This window comes from Cetorhinus maximus, chromosome 24, assembly GCF_964194155.1.
Source record: "Cetorhinus maximus chromosome 24, sCetMax3.hap1.1, whole genome shotgun sequence".
Taxonomy (NCBI): domain Eukaryota; kingdom Metazoa; phylum Chordata; class Chondrichthyes; order Lamniformes; family Cetorhinidae; genus Cetorhinus; species Cetorhinus maximus.
In genome coordinates this window covers 48,310,995-48,337,149 of record NC_135902.1, presented here as the reverse complement: position 1 = coordinate 48,337,149, position 26,155 = coordinate 48,310,995, and the positions used below count along the sequence as shown (strand labels likewise).

Sequence of the window (26,155 nt, the reverse complement as noted above, 5' to 3'; positions counted from 1 at the left end):
TAGCCGCACCTTCAGACTGACAGGCCCTGGAAAGGGAGGGACGAGGCAATTCAGAGAAAGCTGCCAATCAGCGGTAATAAAAACAGAAAATGCTGGAAAAACTCAGCGGGTCTGGCAGCGTCGGTGGAGAGAGAAACAGAGCGGGCGTTTCCAGTCTGTATGACCCTCCCGCAGGTGCGGGGTGACAGGCAGCAATTGATCACTGGGGGGTATATCAAAAACATTCATCTTTGGAGTTTTAAAAACGTTATTTTTTTTCTCATTTAATGTCGGATGAAAATGGCAATTGATGCACATGAGATTCAGTTGATTTCCAGTGAAAGTCGCTGTACAGGGTGGACATTTACAGTATCTCCATTATTCCTATCTGACAGTTAACTGCATCCTCTAGCACTTTAGCAGTGGTATAAAATCATAATATGTAGACACGCATATAAACAATATCTTGGTCAAACTACACCCCTCATTGATACTTTATAAGTCCCATGACACAGTATAGCAGCTCCAAGATACCAAACAGTAAACTGGACTGAGGAAGGCCCAAATATTGGTCTCCATGGTATCCTCCAGGCCACGGATTGGCAGGAATAAGGGAATTATTCCAATTGAACTGTTCCTCCCGCTGCCTCAAGGGCAGCCTTCAGTTTTTCTGCCTCTTCCTTCGTGACGTTGGCTCTCACCTCTTGAGGAAGGGATTCCACCAGCTTCTTCGCCTAAGGAACAAACAAACACAATGATGATCACAAAAAGACACCCGCAATGGGGAATCCTCCAAACCCAGCGCCGCACATAGCACTACAGGCCGGGACACCCCAGCTTCAGCACTCAGCTCTCAGCTCTCCAGGGACTGGCAGTAAGGGGAGGGAGGGAGGGAAGGAAGGGGAAAACAGAGTGTTATACCCGGCCTCTGAGGTTTGTAGAGAGCAGGGAGGGAAAAGGCCCCAGCACAGGGAGGCGGTGGCGTAGTGGTATTGCCACTGGGCTAGTAATCCAGAGACCCAGGGTAATGCTCTGGACCCCCAGGGTAATGCTCTGGACCCCCAGGGTAATGCTCTGGACCCCCAGGGTAATGCTCTGGACCCGGGTTCAAATCCCACCAGGGCAGATGGTGAAATCTGAATTCAATAAAAACCTGGAATTAAAAGTCTGATGACAACCACAAAACCATTGCCAATTGTCGTAAAAAACCCATCTGGTCCACTAGTGTCCTTTAGGGGAGAAAATCTGCTGTCCTTACCTGGTCTGGTCTACATGTGCCTCCAGACCCACAACAATGTGGCTGAACAATTAGGGATGGGCAATAAATGCCGGCCCAGCCAGCGACCCCCACATCCCATGAAACAAATAAGTAAACCACGGTTCTCACTCCTGTTCACAAACCAGGCACGACTGCAGGTGCGGAGGTTAGGCGAGGCAGTGGTCCTTGCTCTGATGCGGGGAAACCATCAAAAAGACACAGATTGAAAAGCAAACTGTAGATTTAGTGATAAAAGTTAGACAGACAACAATAATCTGTCTTCAGACTATCAATGGGAGTGTCAGCCTGGATATCGTACTCAGTAGCTGGGTCTTGAACCCACAACCTCCTGACTCTGAGGGGAGACAGCTATCCTGTGAGCCACAGCCGTTCACATTCAGGCCTGAGCATCGGGCAGCCTGGAACTCCGGGGCTCCGGGTGGGAAGATCGCCTTTCCTTCCTCCAGGTTACCTCACCTGCACGAGGTTGAGGCCAGAAATACAGTTCTTCACTTCCTTAATGAGTTTCACTTTCTCTGCCGCCTTGAATTCCGTCAGTTTCACTGTGAAATGTGTTTTCTCCTTCTTCACTGGGGCAGCCTCATCTTCTGCCTGCTCAGGAAACAACAGGGAGGTCAGAGAGGGGCAAGGGAGCAGCACAGGTAACAATCCTCAAACACTGTATTGCACGGTCTGTCTCAGCTTGTACTGCTGCTCAGTGTTACACAACGGCTGCACTGTCCACACCAGCTTTAAGCTCAGGGTTTCATATTATAATCTAGATTATAACAAACAAAACGATTGCCCAATTCCCCAATGATATACTGTCCTCGGCTTTATAATAAATACCACAGGGTAAACTTCTAGGCCAGCTGCTGAATACAAAAGTTGACTGAAGGGGACACGTATATCGCCAAGTTAACTGAATAGCCCAGGTCTACTGATTACTGCAAGGACTTTGCATAAAACAAACTCTGTAGACCGCGTGCCATTTTCTTGGATGAGTGTTCTTTCAGCTCTCTCATCCCGCCTTTCACCCCAGCACACACACACCGCCCTCTCACCCCAGCACGCACACACCGCCCTCTCACCCCAGCACACACACACCGCCCTCTCACCCCAGCACACACACACCGCCCTCTCACCCCAGCACACACACACCGCCCTCTCACCCCAGCACACACACACCGCCCTCTCACCCCAGCACACACACACCGCCCTCTCACCCCAGCACACACACACCGCCCTCTCACCCCAGCACACACACACCGCCCTCTCACCCCAGCACACACACACCGCCCTCTCATCCCAGCACACACACACCGCCCTCTCACCCCAGCACACACACACCGCCCTCTCACCCCAGCAGCCAGGCCACATTCTGCACTCTGACCCCAGTAATAGAACAGCTGGCTCCTTTGGAAGGAGGATTTTGATGCTTGTGAGACATCAGACAGGCCCATTTACCTCAACAACCTGCATTTATATAGTGCCTAAAACAAAAGGAACACGAAGGGGAGAGAGAGGGAGGGGTTTTTGGGGGTGAATTCCAGAGCTTAAGACCTCCTCCTTCTTCGGGTACCATGACCTAAGAGGGCGTTTGCAACCACCGACTTCCATCCGATTGGTCCATCATTATCCTGAAAAAGCACCGCACCGTTCACAGCGGGGAGTATGTAAGATCCTGAACAGTCTTGACAAGGTGGACATGGAAAGGATGTTTCCTCTTGTGGGTGGGGGGGCATTGTTTTAAAATTAGGGGATTGCCCTTTTAGGACAGAGATGAGGAGAATTTTTTTTCTCTGAGACTTTGGAACTCTCTGCCTCAGAAGGCGATGGAGACGGGGTCACTGAATATTTTTAAGGCGGAGGTAGATAGATTCTTGTTAGGCAAGGTTATTGGAGGGAGAGGGAATGTAGAATTTGAAACACAAACAGACCAGTTCTGATCTTATTGAATGGCGGAGCAGGCTCGAGGGGCCGAGTGGCCTATTTTGTACGTTCGTACATATTATGCTTGGCAAAGTATTGCAGTGTTTTGCTGTTGCCTTCTGCAGTATGGCTGACCAGGAAACTCCCCCGCTCTTACTGCCTGCCATCAGGCGTACTGGAGGATTGACAGGTTGATTATCAACCTGTTTGGCCGCATTACGAATGCATCTTCTGTACTGAAGCGGGACTTAAAGCGGGAGCTTCTGGCCCAAAGGTAGAGGGATGCAGCACAAGAGCTCCTCGGTTAAGGCCCGGGCAGCTGAAAAAACAGCGATTAAAATCAGCGATGCACAAGAGGCCAGGATTGGGAGGAGCGCAGAGATCTCGGAGAGTTGCGGGGCTGGAGGGGATTACAGAGATAGGATGGGGTAGGGCCATAGGGGTGTGTGAAAACAAGGCTGTGAATTTTATAAGCGATGGACTAAGAGCCATTATAGATCAGCAAGCAGGGGTGCTGATGGGTGAACAAGAATTTTGTGCGTGTTAAAACACAGGCAGTAGAATTTTGGATGAGCTCAGGTTTAGAGAGTAGAAGCTGGTCAGCTGGCCAGAACAGCAGTGGGGGTTTATCTCTCATGGTCGTTACCTGGGAAACCGGCTGAGCTGCTGCCATCGCTCCGGCCATCGGCATCATCCCAATATCCTGAATTTTCAGCGTTTTCTGTGAAGACAAAAAGAGCATTAACTAGTTTTGTGACATACAATAAACAGCACGCAACCAATTCAACATTCCTGTCGCTCACCATCTTGCGCTCACGCTCAGGTTTCTGCCCTTGGCCTGCTGCAATCACAGAATCACACAGTGCAGAAGGGGCCCTTCGGTCCATCGAGTCTGCACCGACACGTGAGAAACACCTGACCTACCTACCAAATCCCATTTACCAGCACTTGGCCCATAGCCTTGAATGTTATGACGTGCCAAGTGCTCATCCAGGTACTCTTTAAAGGATGTGAGGCAACCCGTCTCCACCACCCTCCCAGGCAGCGCATTCCAGACTGTCACCACCCCCTGGGTAAAAAAGTTTTTCCTCACATCCCCCCTAAACCCCTTGCCCCTCACCTTGAACTTATGTCCCCTCGTGTCTGACTCTTCAACTAAGGGGAACAGCTGCTCCTTATCCACCCTGTCCATGCCCCTCATAATCTTGTACATCTTGATCAGGTCGCCCCTCAGTCTTCTCTGCTCCAACGAAAACAACCCAAGTCTATCCAACCTCTCTTCATGACTTAAATGTTTCATCCCAGGCAACATCCTGGTGAATCTCCTCTGCACCCCCTTCAGTGCAATCACATCCTTCCTATAATGTGGCTACCAAAGCTGCACACACTACTCCAGCTGTGGCCTCACCAAGGTTCTATACAACTCCAACATGACCTCCCTACTTTTGTAATCTATGCCTCGCTTGATAAAGGCAAGTGTCCCATATGCCTTTTTCACCACCCCACTAACATGCCCCTCTGCCTTCAGAGATCTATGGACACACACACGCCAAGGTCCCTTTGTTCCTCAGAACTTCCTAGTGTCATGCCGTTCATTGAATACTTCCTTGTCAAATTACTCCTTCCAAAGTGTATCACCTCACACTTTCACCGCACTTCCAGTGAACCCCAATGCAAGCTGAAGGAACAGCACCTCATCTTCCAATTAGGTATTTTGCAGCCTTCTGGACTCAAACATTGAGTTCAACAGCTTCAGACAATGAATTCTGTCATCTGTTTTGAATTTTCTTCCCCCTCCCCAAGTGCCAGTCTGTATCCTGTTCTTAAGTTTTTGCTTTCAGACAGCACTGACCTTTATTCTGCTATTAACACATTGTTATTTTGCTTTGATCTTTATTCTGCTATTAACACCTACTCTGGACCAATGCTTTTGCTTTGTGTCTTTAATACTAACAGTACCACTCCGTCTGCCTTGTGTTCCATGACACCTTTGTCATTTAAACTCCCACACCCTCTAGCCTATTCCTGACCTTCCCTTTTGCACCACCCCCTTTCTCACCAGCATAAAACCCATCATATCCCTACCTCTCTTCAGTTCCGAAGAGGAATCATATTGGACTTGAAATGATGACTCTGTTTCTCTCTCCACAGATGCTGCCAGACCTGCTGAGTTTTTCCAGCATTTTCTGTTTTTATTGCATTTCTCCAGCGTGCACAGTATTTTGCTTTTATTCAATTTAACTTTCCCACTGATCCACAGCAAGAGTTACATGAGCAACTTTAAAAAAAACTACCGTGGAAATTAGCAGTTACATACATCTAGTTGCAGAAAGTATTGATTTAACCTGTAAGCTCAAAATAACGGGTACCAGCCGGTTACACACAGAATAGTATACGTATAAAGCAGCTATTGGAAACAAGCTGGGAGGAAGCATTTCTGCAACTTGCTCAATGCACAAGGTTCTCACATACAGGAATCTTCACCTGAGCTTCCAGTGAAACATCTCCAGAGACACAGGATGTTCAAACTTGCTCAGGTGTTGGCCACCCGGTAACTTCCTCCTGTCACTGGCTCTGCATCAATTTGCAAACAAGGGCCTCAACGCTTTCAGATGTGAGAGATTGATTTTTTCTTTTGTATTCATTTATGGGATGAGGGTGTCACTGGCTGGGCCAGCAATTTATTGCCCATCCCTAATTGCCCCTTGAGAAGGTGGTGGTGAGCTGCCTTCTTGAGCCGCTGCAGTCCCTGTGGTGTAGGTACACCCACAGCGCTATTGCAATCCTACCACAATCTGATTTCCAGTACACAGCGATGGGGGTTGGTGACATAATCCCTCAGAATCAGGTACCTGTACAGCCTCAGGGTATCTATCGAAAGCACTACCCCCAGGATGAACCACGAGTTTCAAGTAAATAATCAGTAACCTCTCGCTTAGGCAGCCCCTCAGGATGGAGGATGACTTGCTTCCACTCCCTTTCAATGGGTCCTGGGATGGCTGATCAGTCCCAGCGTGCGATCCGCAGACTCTGCCCCACATGTGGGGCAGGTAGTGCTTGAACGGTTGGCTAGATGGGTCGACTGGAGGATAACCAATCATTTGGATCTCACTATCTTCCCTCAAAACTAACGTCAGACCATGTTTTCTGCAATTTTAAATAAGATGGGAAGAAGGCAGTGCAAGACGGTTTACAAACGACACCACGTGAGAAGTGGAGTGTGAGTAACAGATTCAACGCTAGTCTGACAGAGTACTCGGTGCTGTGCTGTTTCCAAACAACAACAACAACAAAAAAAGGCCCTCAGGACATCCCCAAGTGCTGAACTGCCCCAAAACACCCATGATGACAATGGTGGCCTGTTCTCTTTATCGCTCACAGTCAGCTAGTTGAACAGCCTCCTGGCTTCTCCGGCAGGACGCGTGTCATTGAGAGGCAATGCCTGAAAATGCCACAGCCCAACACAGACTCCAGCCACTCTCTCACATTATCACACCAACAACACCCCTCACCAGCTGACATACAAAAGTCAATGTTAGTCCAGAAGTGATGTGACCCGTATGAAGTTCACTCCACCAACTGGTTTGGAGCACCACAAACCAGATAAATGGAACACAAACCTGCAAGTGCTGGGAGATGGGATATAATCCCCCAGGGTACTGGAACAGTGAACAACATTCATCATCTACAGCCTCCCAATTGTTACTATTGTTATTCTCTGCACAGCCTCAGCTAGGACTGCGCGAGTCCATTAGAAAGAATAAAACTGCATTCATATGGCGCCTTCCACGACCTCAGCACATCCCAAAGCACTTAACAGCCAATGAAGTAGCCTCTTGATAACATGCGAAATGTGGCAGTCAATTTGCACACAGTAAGCTCCCACAACCAGTGCTGTGATAAATGAACAGGTGATCTGGTTTAGCGATGGCTGTTTGAGGGATAATTATTGGCCCGGGGAATTCCCTTGCACTTCTTAGTGCCACCGGATCTTTTACTTCCGTCCGAGAGAGCAGACAAGGACTCAGTTTAACATCTCGTTTGAAAGAGGGCGCCTCTGACAGTGCAGCAACTCCCTCGATGCTCCGTCTTAATCATTTGCTTAAAGTCTCTGGAGTACGACAAAGTCTCTGACTCAAGAGACTGAGTAATGGCGCTGAGCCTTTGTCCACACCAGGGATGGGACTGGTGGTGGGGGTTCTCCCATTACCTTCAGTCCCCAGGTCTATGCAGCCAGTAGGTATCGGGGGCTACGGCCTTGCCCACTGGTCTACATCCTAATTTGTGTCCGCCTGACATGTTCAGGGGGCTATTTCAACCTGCAAGAGATCATGGATACCTGGGCGAATGGAGGCCATTCTATGACCTACCTTAAGCAGTTCATTTAAGTCGGAGATTTCAAGAAGCGTTAGGCTTGCTATTTCCTGCACCAGCTGCTTTATCTTTGGCGAGTAATCCTTGGGAGCATTGTCGAGGGGCGGTGTTGCCAGGGCATCACACCGACTGCAGGCGCTGGCCCTCAGGGCCCGCCGGGCACAGAACGATTGCAGCTCTCGCCTGTGAAAAGATTGAACAGAAACGGAAAGTTCAATGGGAGACACCAGCAGACCAGGGTGTTCAAAATGTCACACGATTCCTCTAGAGCTGGTTGTTCTCCATAGGGTCACCACTTCTGAAAAGTCATTACAACAAAATCTGAGTTCATAATGTTGAGGCTATCAGCATTCGCTGTTATTACAGGGTAAATCAGACAGTAACTTCCAGCAGCAGTTAAAACACAGTTAAAATATGGAAATCCAGGAGTTGCAGTCAAGAGGTACCCGTTCCTCCAACATATCTGGCATTGAAATGACTGTAATAATGTTACTCTTGGAGTATTTACTGATTAGTTCAACACCTAAACTGAAAGAGCTAGGGCTGGTAAAAGTAATTAAATTGTAAACATCTCACTTAAATGATAATTCCTGTACAACCTCTTTGGCTCTGAGAACTAACTTTACAAATGTGGAGCCTCATTTTCTGAAAGGAAGGCTTTTCAAAGATACAAAAAGTAAAATAATTAATTTACTTTTCCTTTTTGTCTCTCATCTCTTCCTTAGTCCCACCTTTATTTTGCTTTCTGCACATAGCTTTAATGCCATTTTAAGTTCCTGTCTCTAGTTCCTGGTTTGGAGTCTGGAGTTTCATTCCGACAGGCAACTGAAGTCACAGCCATCAATGGGGGAGGGATTAAAATCGGGGATGCTCAAGAAGTGCAGATATCAAAGGGTTGTAGGGCTGGAGGTGATTACAGAGACAGGGCGGGACAAGGCCATGGAGGGATTCGAAAACAAGGATGAGATTTTAAAATCGAGAAGGTGTCTAACTAATGTAGGTCAGCGAGCGCAGGGTGATGGGCAGACGGGGCAGGATGCGATAGCTTCTGTACTCTAGTCCCGCTGATCACCATACCCATGAACCCTGCTAGAATAGGTTCAAGCGCAGGTTGTGATGTTCCCTCTGTTGCTGAGGCTCAGCTGCCGTCCTCACTCTGGGCAGCGGGAGCCCACGGGCACATCACACCTGGCGAGAGGTCGGCGGAAACCTGTGCCAGGGTAAATAGACAAATACCAACTGGTACTGGACGGGCACTGAGCCCTGAGCCCAGTGGGAGGAGGGAGAAAATATTCAGATAACAAAACTTAATAAAGCTGAGGGACAGTCAGGAGCCTGGGCAGAATCCTGGAGTGTGGGAAGGCCATGTGGGCAAAAAAGCCAGCCTGGGGGGCGGTCAAGGGGAGGAGCCGCGGGGGTGGGGAGGGGGGGGGGGGGAAAGCGGACCTAGTGTCGGGGGATTGATGTGGACCCTGGGATGGGCGGGGTGGGACAGTCTGCGGGGAGGGGGGTCTCTGGGGGGGGTGGGGGCTCTGCGGGGGTGGGGGGCTCTGCGGGGAGGGGGGGTCTCTGCTGGGGTGGGGGGCTCTGCGGGGAGGGGGGGGCTCTGCGGGGAGGGGGGGCTCTGCGGGGAGGGGGGTCTCTGCTGGGAGGGGGGTCTCTGCTGGGGTGGGGGGCTCTGCGGGGAGGGGGGGGGCTCTGCGGGGAGGGGGGGGCTCTGCGGGGAGGGGGGGGCTCTGCGGGGAGGGGGGGGGCTCTGCGGGGAGGGGGGGTCTCTGCTGGGGTGGGGGGCTCTGCGGGGAGGGGGGGCTCTGCGGGGAGGGGGGGCTCTGCGGGGAGGGGGGTCTCTGCTGGGAGGGGGGTCTCTGCTGGGGTGGGGGGCTCTGCGGGGAGGGGGGGGGCTCTGCGGGGAGGGGGGGGCTCTGCGGGGAGGGGGGGGCTCTGCAGGGAGGGGGGGGCTCTGCGGGAGGGGGGGGGCTCTGCGGGGAGGGGGGGCTCTGCGGGGAGGGGGGGTCTCTGCGGGGAGGGGGGGTCTCTGCGGGGAGGGGGGTCTCTGTGGGGGGGGGCTCTGCGGGGGGTGGGGGGCTCTGCGGGGATAGGGGGGGTGGGCTCTGGGGGGTGACTCTGCGGGTCCTGGTCCCCACCCGATGCCGAGGCTCCTCTCCCGGCCTACCCGCTTCCCCTGCCGGTTCCCGGAGCGCCGCTGCCCCGGGCTGACACTCCCCTCCCTCTCCCCTCCCTCTCCCCCATCTACCTGAGCAGGCCCCGGGCTGGCCCAGTCCCTCTCCCCAGCGCCGCCAGCATCTTCCCGGCCAATATCACCCAACTCCCGGCACATGGAGCAAAGGCGGGGGGAAGGGGTGACCTCCACAGGCTGACCTACCCGGCAGGCAGCGCGCTGCCATTATGCAATTAAACTTTATTAACAACACCAAACTATCACAACGACCCAGCATGCAGCGCGCAGCCAGTATGCAATTAAACTTTATTAACAACACCAAACTATCACAACGACCCAGCATGCAGCGCGCAGCCAGTATGCAATTAAACTTTATTAACAACACCAAACTATCACAACGACCCAGCATGCAGCGCGCAGCCAGTATGCAATATAGCTTTATTAACAAGGCAAAAAAAAAAAAATACCTGGGAAAAACTCAGCAGGTCTGACAGCATCTGCGGAGAGGAAAAGAGTTGACGTTTCGAGTCCTCGTGACTCTTCAACAGAACTGGGTATAGTTAGGAGAGGGGTGAAATATAAGCTGGGGGTGGGTGGGACAAGTAGGGCCAGTGATAGGTGGAGATAACCAAAAGATGTCACAGACAAAAGGACAAAGAGGTGTTGAAGGTGGTGATATTATCTAAGGAATGTGCTAATTAAGGGTAGAAAGCAGGACGAGCAAGGTACAGATAGCCCTAGTGGGGGTGGGGTGGGGTGAAGGGATCGAAATAGGCTAAAAGGCAGAGATAAAACAATGGATGGAAATACATTTAAAAATAACGGAAATAGATGGGAAAAGAAAAATCTATATAAATTATTGGAAAAAAACAAAAGGGAGGGGGGATTGGAAACGGGGTGGGGGTGGGGATGGGGGTGGGGGGAGGGGTAGTTTAAGATCTAAAGTTGTTGAATTCAATATTCAGTCTGGAAGGCTGTAAAGTGCCTAGTCGGAAGATGAGGTGCTGTTCCTCCAGTTTGCGTTGAGCTTCACTGGAACAGTGCAGCAAGCCAAGGACAGACATGTGGGCAAGAGAGCAGGGTGGAGTGTTAAAATGGCAAGCGACAGGGAGGTCTGGGTAATGCTTGCGGACAGACCGATGGTATTCTGCAAAGCGGTCACCCAGTCTGCGTTTGGTCTCTCCAATGTAGAGGAGACCGCATTGGGAGCAACGAATGCAGTAGACTAAGTTGGGGGAAATGCAAGTGAAATGCTGCTTCACTTGAAAGGAGTGTTTGGGCCCTTGGACGGTGAGGAGAGGGGAAGTGAAGGGGCAGGTGTTTAATAATAAACTTTATTAACAACACCAAACTATCACAGCGACCCAGCATGCAGCGCGCAGCCAGTATGCAACATAGCTTTATTAACAAGGCAAAAACAAAAATACCTGGAAAAACTCAGCAGGTCTGGCAGCATCTGCGGAGAGGAATACAGTTAACGTTTCGAGTCCGTATGACTCTTCAACAGAACTAAAGAAATATAGAAGAGAGGTGAAATATAAGCTGGTTTAAGGGGGGTGGGTGAGACAGGTAGAGCTGGATAGAGGGCCAGTGGAGATAACCAAAAGATGTCACAGACAAAAGGACAAAGAGGTGTTGACTTATTAACAAGGCGCTGAGCTGTACAGAGATGGACAGGGAGCTTTGCAGCACTGTGGGGTTCTATACACATTAATGCTGCAGGGAGGGGTTTTATACACATTAATGCTGCAGGGAGGGGTTTTGTACACAATGATGCAGGGAGGGGTTTTAGATACATTAATGCTGCAGGGAGGGGTTTTAGATACATTAATGCTGCAGGGAGGGGTTTTAGATACATTAATGCTGCAGGGAGGGATTTTATACACATTAATGCTGCACTGAGTGATTTTATACACCTTAATGCTGCACTGAGTGGTTTTATACACGTTAATGCTGCACTGAGTGGTTTTATACACATTAATACGGCAGGGAGGGGTTTTATACACATTAATGCTGCACTAAATGGTTTTATATACATTAATGCTGCACCGAGTGATTTTATACACATTAATGCTGCAGGAAGGGCATTAGATACATTAATGCTGCAGGGAGGGGTTTTAGATACATTAATGGTGCAGGGAGGGGTTTTAGATACATTAATGGTGCAGGGAGGAATTTTAGATACATTAATGCTGCAGGGAGGGGTTTTATACACATTAATACTGCAGGGAGGGGTTTTAGATACATTAATACTGCAGGGAGGGGTTTTGTACACATTAATGCTGCAGGGAGGGGTTTTGTACACATTAATGCTGCAGGGAGGGGTTTTAGATACATTAATACTGCAGGGAGGGGTTTTGTACACATTAATACTGCAGGGAGGGGTTTTGTACACATTAATGCTGCAGGGAGGGGTTTTATGCACATTAATGCTGCAGGGAGGGGTTTTGTACACATTAATGCTGCAGGGAGGGGTTTTATGCACATTAATGCTGCACTGACTGGTTTTATACACATTAATACTGCAGGGAGGGGTTTTATACACATTAATGCTGCACCAAGGAGTTTTATACATATTAATGCTGCACTGAGTGGTTTTAGATATCAATACTGCAGGGAGGGATCTTAGATACATTAATGGTGCAGGGAGGGGTTCTAGATACATTAATGGTGCAGGGAGGAGTTTTAGATACATTAATGCTGCGGGGAGGGGTTTTATACACATTAATATTGCAGGGAGGGGTTTTAGATACATTAATGCTGCACTGAGTGGTTTTATACACATTAATACTGCAGGGAGGGGTTTTAGATACATTAATGCTGCAGGGAGGGGTTTTATACACATTAATGCTGCAGGGAGGGGTTTTATGCACATTAATGCTGCACTGACTGGTTTTATACACATTAATACTGCAGGGAGGGGTTTTATACACATTAATGCTGCACCAAGGAGTTTTATACATATTGATGCTGCACTGAGTGGTTTTAGATATTAATACTGCAGGGAGGGATCTTAGATACATTAATGCTGCAGGGAGGGGTTTTATACCCATTAATGCTGCAGAGAGGGGTTTTATGCACGTTAATGCTGCACTGAGTGGTTTTATACACATTGATGCTGCACTGAGGGGTTTTAGGAACATAGGAACAGGAATAGGCTATTTGGCCCATCAAGCCTGCTCCACCATTCAATTAGATCATGGCTGATCATCTGCCTCAATGCACTTTCCCGCACTGTCCCATATCCCTTGATGTCATTAGTCACAAGAAATTTATCGATTTCTGTCTTGTACATGCTCAATGATCAAGCTTCCACATCTTTTCTCCTGTACTCAAATCCCCTTGAAGGCCAACATACCATGTTGCTTGCTGCATCTGCATGCTGGCTTTTAGTGCCTCATGAACAAGGTCACCAAGCTCCCTTTGGACATTAACATTTCCCAACCTCTCACCATCAAACAAATATCCTGCCTTGTTTTTTCCACCAAAGTAGATGACTTCACACTATATCCCATCTGCCATGCTCTTGCCCACTCACTTAGCCTGCCCAAGTCCCCTTGAAGCACCCTGTTAGGAAATAGAGGCAGTTTAAGTGAGTAATATTTGTATTTGTGAGTGTTAGGAATGAGTTTTAGCTTTAAAGTTTAAGTTTGATTTGTATTTCTGTATCTCTGCATTAAGAAAGGCCAAATAAAGTTTTAGTTTCATTTTAGAAAGGGGGCTTGCATTTCTAATGAGAGTTTACGACTGAAGAAGTTAAGTAAGCACAAGGGGAGAAGAATTGGGCTGTTGCCTAGCAACAGGGGTCCAGAGAGGCAGGTCCCTCCTGCAGACACACAGAGAAATGCTAGAAACAGGAGGTTTGTTTTGGAAGCTGTTGGAGTTCAGCTGGTTTTGAAGATAGCTGCCAGGGAGGGGAACAGCCTACAAGGGGACAGATAGCCAGTCCCAAGCTACGAAAAACCCCAAAATCCAGGGGAGTGGAAGAGAGGAAAGCCCAAAGAAGACTTTTTAGTCAAAGGAAGGACAGGAATCAGGAAAAGATCCTGTTACGTGAAGTTAAGAGTGAGGGTCCGAGAGAAAGGCTCCAACCTTCAGATTTAAAGAGAAAAGCTGCAGAAAACAGAGTTAAAGCGAGAATAGCTTGCAAGAGGCAAGAACGTCCAAAGAGACAACTGAAGGTCTGTAACTCTTTGCTGTGATCATGTGAAGTAATGATACTGTTGATGGCTGAGTTGGTGAGGGAGAGTGCGTGGAAGACAGCTTGAATGCACATGGCCACCCAGGGAGAAGAACATTGGAAGGAGAGTTCAAGACCCTGGAGGTAAACCTTTGTAGAAGGCGCCCGAGAGAAACCGTCAGTTTGGGAGAAGGTTCCAAGGCGAGGTCTTGGAGAGTGGAGATTGGAAACCCTCGTGTGAAAGATGGAATTCAGTGAGACCGGTTGGCTCACAGTGTGACAAGTGTCTGGGGGGAGTTGAGAAGAGATCCACAGCATCTGGTTGAGGTGGCGTCTGTCACTTGGTTTCAGAGCACGGGATGTCTCACCACATTGGTTTACATGGACAGTGTACTTATTGTGAACGTTAGAGTATAAGATAGCTTTGTAACTTGTTATCCTTACAAATCTGTATATATCTGTAAAGGTATAGTTATGGATGAAGGAATGTTGTAATATAGTTCACCTTTTCTTATTTAATAAATGTTTTATTCTATTGTTAAAAGTTCATTAGCTGACTCCAGTGACTCTGTTCAGTAGTCTCTCCCCACGTATCTAAACTAACAAATAAAAGTTAGGATCTATCAAGCTGGGTTCCACCCTGGGATTAGGCTTGTCCAGGGGTAATCTCAGCAGGGATCATAACATTCCACATACTCCTCACAACTTAGAAAAATAGGTGGAATGTATCATCAGCAAATTTGGAAATATTACATTTGGTTCCCACATCCAAATCATTTATATAGATTGTGAACAGCTGTTGCCCTAGCACTGATCCTTGTGATACCCCAATTGATTTCCCTTTCATAAATGCATTTTGACTCTGCCCAATCTTATCATTATTTTCTAAGTGTCTAGTTATCACATCCTTCATAATAAATTCTAACATTTTCCCTACTACTGACATCAAACTAACAGGTCTGTAGTTCTTAGTTTTCTCTCCCTTCTTACATAGTGGGGTTATATTTGCTACTTTTCAGTCTGCAGGAAGCTTTCCAAAATCTATGGAATTTTGAAAGGTAACTACCAGTGCACCCACTATCTCTATAGCCAGCTCCTTCAACAGCTAATCAGGTCCAGCAGACTTACCAACCTTCAATCCAATTAGTTTTGAGTACTATCTCTTATTAATACTAATTTCTTTCAGTTCCTCATTTTCACAAGCCCCTCAGTTCCCTAAGTATTTCTGGGAGATTTTTTTGTATCATCCTTTATGAAGACAGAGGCAAAGTAATTGTTTAATTTCTCCACCATTTCCCTATTCTCCATTATAAGTTCTCCTATCTCCGCCTGTAATAGACCCACATTTGTCTTGCCAGTCTTTCTCTTTTCACACACCTAAAGATGCTTTTATAATCCACCTTTATGCTTCGCGCCAGCTTGCATCCATATTCTTTTTTCCCTTTATTAGTTTCTGGGTCCTCCTTTGCTGGATTTTAAATTGCTCCCAAACCTTGGGTTTACCACTATTTCTGGCAACCTTATAAGTCACTTCCTTTGATTTAATGCAATCTTTTTCTGTTAACCACGGTTGATTCACCTTTCCTGTTGGGTTTTTGTGTCTTGGAGGAATGTATATTTGTTGTAGACCATGTAATACTTCTTTAAATACTAACCATTGCCTGTCTACCATCAAAATTTTAGTGTACTTTCCCAGTCCCCCATAGCCAACTTGCCCCAAGACCCTAGTTTCAGAATGAACTATATCACTTTCAAACTTAATGTAAGATTCTCTCATATTATGGTCACTATTTCCTAAAGGCTCCTTTACAGCAAGGTTATAAATTAGCCTTAAAACAAAAACAGAAACAGAAGTACCTGGAAAAACTCAGCAGGTCTGGCACATCGGCGGAGGAGAGCACAGTTGACGTTTCGAGTCCTCATGACCCTTCAACAGAACTGATGCTGCCAGACCTGCTGAGTTTTTCCAGGTATTTCGGTTTCTGTTTTGGATTTCCAGCATCCGCAGTTTTTTGCTTTTATCTCTGTGTTATAAATTAGCCCTTTCTCATTACATAATACTAATACTAAAATAGCCTGATCCCTAGTTGGTTCTTCAACATACTGCTCCATAAACCCATCTCATACACTCTCCAGGAATTCATCTTCCACAGCATTAGTGCTAATCACGTTTACCCTACCTATATGTAAATTGAAGTTACACATTATTACTGTATTACCCATGTTGCATGCAGCTCTAATTTCCTGATTTATACTGCACCCAATGTTACCACGACAGTTTGATGGTCTGTAAACAACTACCAATTTTTACCGCCCCTTGCTGTTTCTTAGCTCCACCCAAACTGATGCTACATCTTGATCCTTAGATCCAAGATCCTCTCTTTCACTAATGTACTGGTCTGATCCCTTATTAGCAGGGCTACCCTACCTCTGTTTGGCATTCACCTATCCTTCTTAAATGACGAGTATCCTTGAATGTTCAGTTCCCAGTTTCGGTCATCCTGTAATCATGTCTCTGTAATGGCAATTAAATCATACCCATTTAACTCTATTTGTGCCTTCAAATCATCTACCTTATTGAGAATGTTGCATGCATTCAGATAGCGTGCCCTTAATTTTGTATTTTTAACATTATTCTGCATTCTGATCATATTTGAAGCTTGCCTTCTCTTTGTCTTCCTTCTATTTTTGCTCACTACTTTTCTACTTCCTGATACCAGTTTTGCTTCCCTCTATTTTGAGCTCCCTCACAGGTTTGCATCCCCTGCCAAACTAGTTTAAACCCTCCTCAACAGCACTAGCAAATCTCCCTGCAAGGGGATTAGTCCCAGTCCTGCTAAGATGCAGCCTGTCCATCTTTTACAGGTCCCACCTGCCCCAGAACCAGTCCCAATGCCTCAGAAAACCGATACCCTCCCTCCTACACCAACTCTCCAGCCATGTGTTCATTCGCTCAATCCTGTTACTCCTACGCTCACTAGCGCGTGGCACTGAGTAATCCAGAGAATACTGCTTTTTGAGATCCTGGCTTTTTTATTTCTTTATTGACTGCCTAAAATCTGCTTTCAGGACCTCGTCCCTCTTCCTACCTATGTCATCAGTATCAATGTGGACCATGACCTCTGGCACAGGTCCCAGAATAATGTCCTGCAGCCGCTGTGACATCCTTGATCCTGGCACCAGGGAGGCAACACGCCATCCTGGAGTCACACATACAGCCGCAGAAACATCCGTCTGTTCTCCTAACTAATCCCCTATCACTATTGCTCTTCCACTCTTCTTTCTCCCGTCCTGTGTAGCTCAGTCACCCGTAGTGCCAGGGGCTTGGTTCATGCTGAGGAACCATCACCCTCACCAGTGTTCAAGTTGGAAAACCGGTTAGCGAGCAAGATTGACTCAGGGAGTCCTGCACAGCCTGCCTGGTTCTCTTAGCCTGCCTGGCAGTCACCCATTCACTCTCTGCCTACATGCTCTGAACCTGCGAACCTAAACATGCTATCCCACGTAGCTCTCTGGCTCACGGAGCCACCACAGTGACTCCAGCCGCCACTCAAGTTCTGAAATCCAGAGCTCCAGCTTCTGCACCCAGTGACACTTCCTGCGGATGTGTTTGTCTAGGATACATGGTGCACCCATGACTTCCCACATACCACAGGAGGCACATTCCACTCGGCCGAGCTGCCCTACCATCTGTTAACTTTACAAACTATTTATTATTAGGATAGCTTAGCAGTAACCAGCTTACTCTCCTGTACCGAAGAGCCTGAAAAAGATAGAGGGAAAAGGAGCAACTCTTTCCTCTCTTCACCAAATTCCCTCACTCACCAAACTCACTGCAGTTCACTGTGAACTCACACTTTTATACACATTAATGCTGCACTGAGGGCTTTTAGGCGTACTAATTTATCTAAACACCCCTCATTCCAGCATTAATGCTGTGGGAACGCAGACTTTACAGTGAAGTTCAAGATCCTTTTCCACAGGGGCAACGTAATATTGAAAGGACAAATCCTAATTTGCAGCAGGTCCCTTCCCTGGAGGCTGCATCGATGGATGGTAGCAGGAAAGAGAGAAGCATTGGAAGCATCTTTGTTTGAAACTCAAGTTTGAAGTGCAGAATGACCAAGATCCGAATGTAATCCAAGGCACTCTCACTGAACTTGAATTTGTATTCTGTTGTACTCAGTGGAATCAGGATGATGAATAGAGTGAAAATATGTAGAAGGCAGCCAGAGACAAACACAAGATTGGAGATTCAGTGAAGGTCACTTTGTTTACTCTATGGTTTGCAGCATCGTTCAAAATGAGCTGACCCCAGAGATGACAAGGCTGTCGAATGTCAGAGTTTAGAGCACTAACAGACCAGTTTGCCCAGCTAGCCTATGCTGGAGTTCATGCTCCACATGAGCCTCTTCCCACCCATCTTCATCAAACCCCATCAGCATATTCTCTGTAGCTTCAGTTTAGCATGGGCTGGATCTCAGAAAATTCTACACCTGGGATACATCTTATAAAAGCTTGTTCTTTTCTGTAAATTTTGCTTTAACCATAACTTATCTTTGCAAACTTTCCAGTACGAATTAATGCAGTCTCATTTGAAAATAGATCAAGACAGACATCTTTAGAGTCTATGCCTTCCAAATAATCAACCCCATCTCCCCAGAATCCAGCAGTTTAGTGAGTCCATATTCTGACCTCAACCACCTACTGCAACCATTGATCTTGTTAGCCACCTTATACACCTGTATAAAAGTCACGTGGTTGGGTGATGATCAGAGAACATGGAGTGTGATAGCACAGGAAGAGGCCATTCTGCCCATCATACCTGTGCAGGCTCTTTGAGTCATCCAGTTAGTATCACTCCTCTTATCCTTTCGAGAGTCCAAACGCCTTAATGACGAGGCAGAGCGGTAGCAGAGAAGGAAAGAAAAGGAAGCAAGTCCTGTACTCTGGATCCCACTACCTCGTGGGACATCCTGCCCCATGCACCCAAACATCTGCAGGTCAATAATCGACCTGCTGAGTCAGATGAAGGCCCATAGCAAACTTGTGACCCTGAGCAGACGTCACCCCCGAATCAAGGGGCAGCCAATGATAACCCTTTCCCCAAAGCCATGCATATATTTCCTCTTAAAAGTATTTATCCAATTCCCTTTTGGAAGCTATTACTGTATCTGCTTCCATCACCCTTTCATGCAATGCATTCCAGACCATCACTACTCACTTTGTTAAAAAAAAAATCTTACTTCTCAATTAAAACACACCGATTCCGCAGAGGTAAACAATACGAAGGGAAAATTGTTTATTAAATATATGGTTTTAAAATTAGCTGAAATGGTGAGGAAAGCTGAAGAGTGTTGTATTAAGGAAAAAATACATAAGATAGAGACACATTCATGTACAGTAGAACACTACATGCATGTCCAATGTCTTACTGACACCTTGATAAAGATAGACAGGTAAGCCATCTATCCAAACCACAATGCAAATTATCCTGTACAATATTATACCTTAAATGAATAGACAATTTTCAATTTAAACATGCACACCCTATTCATGAAGATGAGTTTTTTTTTAAATTAGACATTTAATTGCTTACGTTCCAAAGATCACGACTATACAACAGAGAATGACTGCACAATATACAATATGCTATATGGATGACAGCTAGCAATTACGGTTAATTATATTGAGCTCCATTATTATGCAGCGACAGTTCATGGTCAGTAACTTCCACAGCGAAATGCCTGCAACTCCAGTGATGAGAGGATAGGTGTTAGAGGTCAGCAAGCAGTTAATCTACAAAGCCAACTATAAGGTCCACCCATTACTTTGATTAGAAATCCATTCCTCTGACCTAAGTTGGTGATTCTGTATAGTTCAACCTGGATCTGTAACACACACGTGTGCGCACACAAAAATCAGACTGCACTTTAATGTACAGTTAGAACCAGGTTTTAGAATTAATTTGTACCAAATGTCATGGTTGCTCTGTCTTCACCCTCACCCACCCCTGACATTTTAAAACCATTTCTCTGTTGTTGCATTCAGCTTTTTTTCTTAACAAGCAAAGAAAAAAGGGAAACTGACAATCAAGAAGCAGGCAGTTTAATGAACATAGCCTCCATGAGGCTCCCTGTATTTTGACTCCTGTATCGTGCCTTCCAAAAAAAAACATCAAGAGGTTGGCACAGGCGACTCTTGAGGTACCACTGGCTGACTGGACTGAATTGTGAGCTGCCCAGTAGCAAAATGTTTGAGGCACGTAAACCTCGCTTCTCTAGACAAGAGTCTGACTTGTTTCACCAGGACAACGGCTAACAGCTTACAGATAGGAGCATTCCCCCATATGGAGTTAAAAACTGACTGGAATGGGACACTGGGACCAGTCCTGATATGGCCACCATTGGTTCCTAGCTGATTCATGGAGCAAAGAGTGGGGAGTGGCTGTGGTACTCGCCAGTCTGTATGCCTGGATATACAAGACATGAATCTGCATGCTTGAGTTGATCAGAGATGACACCTTCCCGGTGAGGGAGGTTTGAGTTCCTTTGTTCTGTAACAAGCAAGTCCCTTCCTCTGCCCAGGCATCATCTCAGGCTCACACAAAGCTAGGAAAGCCGACTTGTGAGCATGTCGCAGCAGCCCCCGCTATTGGGGGTGGGGTTAGCAGGGAGAGAGGAGAGAAATAAAAGATATGTTTTGTTTTGGAGGTTATTGTGTAGATGCCAGTTGAGGGCAGCTGTGATTTCACCTCCCACCCCTCAACCATGTCGGTGCAGCAAAGCCTCCTGCTGAAACTAGGGGGAGAATTTTAACCTCACCTACTTTTCTGGGAAACTGACGAGATTGGGGGTTATAACCAGCATTGGACCCAATGTTCAATTTTGCTCTGAAGCCAATGCTGGGGAGAATAAAACCTTGCATGTATATGGCGCCTTCCATGGCCTCACGACATCCCAAGGCGCTTTATAACCAATCAAATGCTGTAGGAAGTGCAGTCACTGCTGTAGGAAGTGCAGTAGCCAGTTTGCATACAGCAAGCTCCACAAAGAGCAATGAGATAAATGATCAGATAATCTGTTTTTGAGATGTCTGTTGAGGGATAAATGTTGGCCTGGACACTGGAGATAACTCCCTTGATCTTCTTCGAAATAGCGCCAATGGGATCTTATTACATCCACTCGAGACGACGGACAGGTTAACGTCTCCTCTGAAAGAATTCCTGGGTCTACAGGAGGTACTGAAGTGGGAAGGAGGGGTGGGGGTGGGGGAGGGTCCTGGAACTCAGTGCCTGCAGGAGGAAGGGGAGGAAATACTGGTGGGCAGAGGAAGCCAGTCACAAAGGAGAATTACCCACCATATAAGTAATTAACAATATGGTCACAAAAAGCAGCTTAAATAAACGGGGAGAAACAGCCAAACCACCTCTGTTGCTCACACTACACAACTCAGTGAAAGAAGCACCTAAACAGCACGTATGGTCCAACGATATGGATTAAAACGACAAGAGTGCAGTCACTTTTGATATTAAAATGTGTGCAGGGTGAAAATATTCTAAAAAGGAAATCCCATCTAAACACCTGTCTGAACTCACACAAAACTTTCCAGGCTCAAAAACAAAGTTAGCATCATCCTCAGTTGCTACATTGCACCAAAAGGCCTCCAGCTTAAATTTAGTGTCTCGAATGATTATCAGAATGGTCCTTTGCTTTGTGTTCTCACACCAAGAGCACGCACAAGGTAATCAGAGATTGCCAGACAGCAGTCAAATCCATGTGAGCCTTTCAAAAGGTTCAGCTCATGAAAGCCAGTATGAATTTGAAAAGTGAATCCTTCAAGTGGTAACATACAGTCCCAATGTCTTTCTTCACTTCCCTCCAATAATTAACTGGCAATGTGCGTTCCTGGTATGAGGGTGACTGCTCCCTACCCACCCCCCAACTCCCCCCGCCCCAGACAGAGATTAGTCAAATGAGATGAGTTGTGCCTCAGAGCCTGGCTGCTGCTGGATCTGCTGTTGTGGTGGCTGCTGCTGCTGCTGCTGTGGTGCTCCAGGGGGTGCCATCTGCAAGTAAAGGAAAGGGGAGAGTTAAGATGCAGTCAGATGCTGGTTGCCACCTGCTCCTCATTTGGTGCTGCTTTACTCCGGCTAAGTTACTGTCACCATCACAACAGGAGTCTCAGAACACCAGAGAGAGAACTGGTTTTAATGAGTCGAATGGTGCTCTCAGGTTCTTTATCTTTGTGTTCTCAGTGTAGGTGTGGCTTTAAGACTCAACACCTGCTTGTCACGAATCTGAGAGAAGGTGGGGATCAGAGGGTAGTGCTCTGGTCCAAGTCAGAGTGTCTCTGGACCCAAGTCCACCCTGGATAGTTAAGTATACAATCCAGGTTGACACTCCAGTGCAATACTGAAGGACTGTTGCACTGTCGGAGGTGGCATTTGTCGGGTGCAAAGTTAAACTGAGGTTCCATCAGCTCTCCCAGGTGGATACAGAAGACCCCATGGCACTAATGAAAGACAAGTGTCCCCAGCAACCCGACCAGTACTTATCCCTTAACCAGCATCACAAACAGATTACTGAATCATTTTCACATTACTGTTTATGGGAGCTTGCTGTGCCACCTACATAATAATACTGACTACATTTCAAAAGTACTTAATTCGCTGTGAAGCAGGACATCTGGAGAGTGAGAAAGGTACTATATAAATGCAAGCCCCTTTTTCCTGAGATGAGGCCCCCACCCACCCATAAGACATAGGAGCAGAAATTAGGCCATTCGGCCCATCGAGTCTGCTCCACCATTCAATCATGGCTGATAAGTTTCTCAACCCCATTCTCCCGCCTTCTCCCCGTAACCTTTGACCCCCTTACCAATCAAGAACCTATCTATCTCGGTCTTAAATACACTCAATGACCTGGCCTCCATTGCCTTTTGTGGCAATGAATTCCATAGATTCACCACTCTCTGGCTAAAGAAGTGTCTCCTCATCTCTGTTCTAAAAGGTCTTCCCTTTACTCTGAGGCTGTGCCCTCGGGTCCTAGTCTCTCCTACTAATGGAAACATCTTCCCCACGTCCACTCTATCCAGGCCTTTCAGTATTCTGTAAGTTTCAATCAGATCCCCCCTCATCCTTCTAAACTCCATCGAGTATAGACCCAGAGTCCTCAAACGTTCCTCATATGTTAAGCCTTTCATTCATGGGATCATTCTCGTGAACCTCCTCTGGACCCTCTCCAGGGCCAGCACATCCTGAGATACGGGGCCCAAAATTGCTCACAATATTCTAAATGTGGAATACATTTACCCTGCTCCCTCCTTTGCTCTCAGGCATTTGCAGCTCGTATTCCAGCTCTAATTCTGGCACCAAGATTTACAAGCAGGACCTGAAGTCACAGCAATGGCAGGTCAGACAGTTACAAAATGAACTAACAACACAGCCCACTCTCTTTGTCCATTTTTTGAAATTTTGTGCCTGAGGCTGTTAGCACTGGGGAAATGGAGCTCTTGTTAATCGGGCACGGGTGCTGGTATCGAGCACTCCCATGTTACTTTTTCCTAATTCACTCATGGGATGTGGCCGTCACTGGCTGGGCCAGCATCCATTGCCCATCCCTAACTGACCTGCAGCGGCTTAAGACTTTGAAATTCTGTTTTATCCCAGTTGCGGGAAAGAACTCCTTACTGTATCTGGGAGATATTTTCTATTTCCGCACACGACTCATTCTTTGACCTCAGAGAAAGACCTGTCAGTTAGTGTACAATGCAACAGCAACACTGGAATTGGGTGCATTAGCGGACTGGCAATCTAGAGAACACGAGAGAACTCAAATTCGATCCCAGCAAACATTGGATTCCCAATCCCCCAACCCTCCTTGCCTCCAGGTACAAAACGTACCTTCGTAAAACCAGTGATTATCAGGTTGGCACTGCCCAGATAGTGGCCCTCCTGCTTACCTGCTGATACATAGGCTGCTGTGTTGGAAGGTAAGTCTGCTGCGGAGGTAAATTGCTCATGGCAGGATCTTGAGCTGGGAGGGCAGACATCATATTCTGTAGGAGAGCAACAGAGTGAGTTGCTTACTGTACATAACAAAGCTTTGAAACCAAAACCCAAGAGAGCAGACTGAGTAGAATACCAAGCTCCTCATTCACTGTATATACAGGCCTCTATATTATAAGATAGAGGAAAAAGCCAAACAGCCACTTTTTTGGTTCAGCTTAAGAACATGATGTGTCAGAGTTAGTTAACAATTAGCCCATTTAAAATCTACACAATATAAGCAAATACTACTTCTTAATAAAAAATTGACAAATACTTTATCATACCCAGATTTCAGAGAACTCAATTTTTTTTGAAATGTGCTTAAGGATAGGGAGGTGTTGAATTTTGAGGATTATGACTGGTTTTACTTGGATATCTCCAATCCCGGGACAGTCATTTGGTAATCTCAAACTTTAGGTATTAGGTATCAGCACAGCAAAATTATCAGGAAAGATAGCTGCAATAGTGCCTACCTGCATGTTATATGGCTGGTAACCCATTGGGACAGACTGGGAACCCACGTATCCCAATCCAGCTGACTGAGGTGGTTGGGGAAGTGCTCCGCTCTGTGCCTGGGAAACCACATTCTGCAATGGAAGATTCACAATGAGCTGACACAGAACCAGGATGGCCCTGATACACTCACACTCAGAGCCAGGACAACAGCCTCTGTACACATACATACACACACACACACGCACACACGCACACAGCCAGAACAGCACTCACACATGGGCACACACACGTACGCATGGAGCCAGAATTGGCCCTCGATATACAGAGCTCTAATAATAAATCCCATACAACACAAATTCTGAGCTTTCTACTCCTTTGCTCTCCAGACAGATGGCACTGAGCCCTTGCTGAGGTAGAGCCACTAAGGCTGCCAACAGTTTCTCAGCACCCTGCACCCCACCTCAAGTGACACACGAAAAATATAATTCAGAGAAACCGGAATCCACACAAGAGAACATTAATGTGTGACCTGCCTAGTAGTTCTGTGTAGGGGTTCATTGGTAGTTTGAGTACCTGGTATTTGTCATGGGAGTCTTGTGGTGAATATTTGGTGGTTATTTGAATGCCAGGGAGAGGGGCATCCAAACAAGTCTAATCCTATGCTCCTCAGCCTCGTTTCCAACAGGGGCTTCTGGATAGGGTTCAGGTGAGTGATTTCCCCTCTCGGACACAGATTGCCAAGGACCAGGTAGGTCTAATCGGCCATCTGTGCACAGTTAACAACCACATTGACCCAATCCAAACCCTCCAATGAATGCAATTCATACAAAGACAGCAATAAGCTTTTTCCATGTATTCTTAACAGCTGACTGTACAATCAATTATATATCATGCACTTTGTGCCATTAAACACAGGGCAAGCTTCTCTCCAATACAGTTCAAAATCACAATATAGGTGTAGAGGTTCATCAGAATGTCAAACACTGTCAAAAATAGAACAAAGCTGATTCTGTGAACACCCCATATTAAATGTGAATCCTCAGCATATGGCATATACCAAGCACAGATAACAATGACTTAAACACCTTCACCCCTTCCAATTGCCCTGAAACACCAGACATAGTATGAATATTCTATACAGAGATGCAGCAAGTGTTACCGGAGAATGTCACTGAAATGGACAGTATAAGGAAGCTCAAGGGATAAATTCTCAAGAGTGAGGGAAAGCACACAAGAATAGGGAGTGCAGAGAGCGAGAACACACACATACACATGCATGACAGAGAAAGACCTAAGAGTGAGTGACACGGAGAGGGTGAAAATGAGACAGAGAGACAGCTGACTGGATAGGAGAGGAAGAGGCAGGCTTTTGAGTGGGTAAGGAGAGAAATTGGTATATTGCTCAGAATGCTGGGATGAAAGCCACTGAATGAAATGGAGTCAAAATTGCTGCTTCAATCCAACTTGGGAAGAAACTCAACATCTTATAACATGCCACAGTTAACTGAGACACTGAGGGCCCACACCAGAGAAAACGAATGTGTGACTTACCTGGTAGTTCTGTGTAGGGGTTGGTTGGTAGTTTGAATATCCGGTGTTTGTTGTGGGCACTCCCTGGCTTTGCTGGGTGCTCTGACCGGTCGGAGCTGCTGGCTGGTACATGTAAGGATTCACCATGTTGGGATCTGAGGTGCACACAAATTGTATGAATGTACACAAGATACAAAAAGTCAGAGAACCAGCATC

The 26,155-nt window shown here is 46.8% G+C and overlaps 2 protein-coding genes across 5 annotated transcripts in view; both read right to left on the bottom strand.

Annotated features, from left to right (window-relative positions):
* Nucleotides 1-229: 229 nt before the first annotated feature.
* On the bottom strand, nt 230-9,942 carry mrpl12 (mitochondrial ribosomal protein L12). The gene is made up of 5 exons (XM_078571222.1): nt 9,798-9,942; nt 7,540-7,726; nt 3,816-3,890; nt 1,715-1,849; nt 230-713 (listed from the first exon to the last, which is right to left on the bottom strand). Exons 1-5 carry the CDS (start codon nt 9,845-9,847, stop codon nt 597-599), a joined length of 564 nt encoding a protein of 187 aa, XP_078427348.1. The 5' UTR covers nt 9,848-9,942; the 3' UTR covers nt 230-596.
* A 9,242-nt stretch (nt 9,943-19,184) lies between these two features.
* Nucleotides 19,185-26,155, bottom strand: part of hgs (hepatocyte growth factor-regulated tyrosine kinase substrate) — a 35,259-nt gene continuing 28,288 nt past the window's right edge. For 3 of the 4 annotated variants that reach the window (XM_078571213.1, XM_078571214.1, XM_078571216.1), the window contains 4 exons: nt 25,961-26,094; nt 24,427-24,540; nt 23,866-23,961; nt 19,185-21,970 (listed from right to left, as the gene is read on the bottom strand). In XM_078571213.1, the coding sequence (XP_078427339.1) occupies nt 21,869-21,970; nt 23,866-23,961; nt 24,427-24,540; nt 25,961-26,094 (446 nt within the window). In that variant the 3' untranslated portion in view covers nt 19,185-21,868. The remainder of the gene's footprint in view (nt 21,971-23,865; nt 23,962-24,426; nt 24,541-25,960; nt 26,095-26,155) is intronic. The other variant, XM_078571215.1, reaches the window with a different exon arrangement.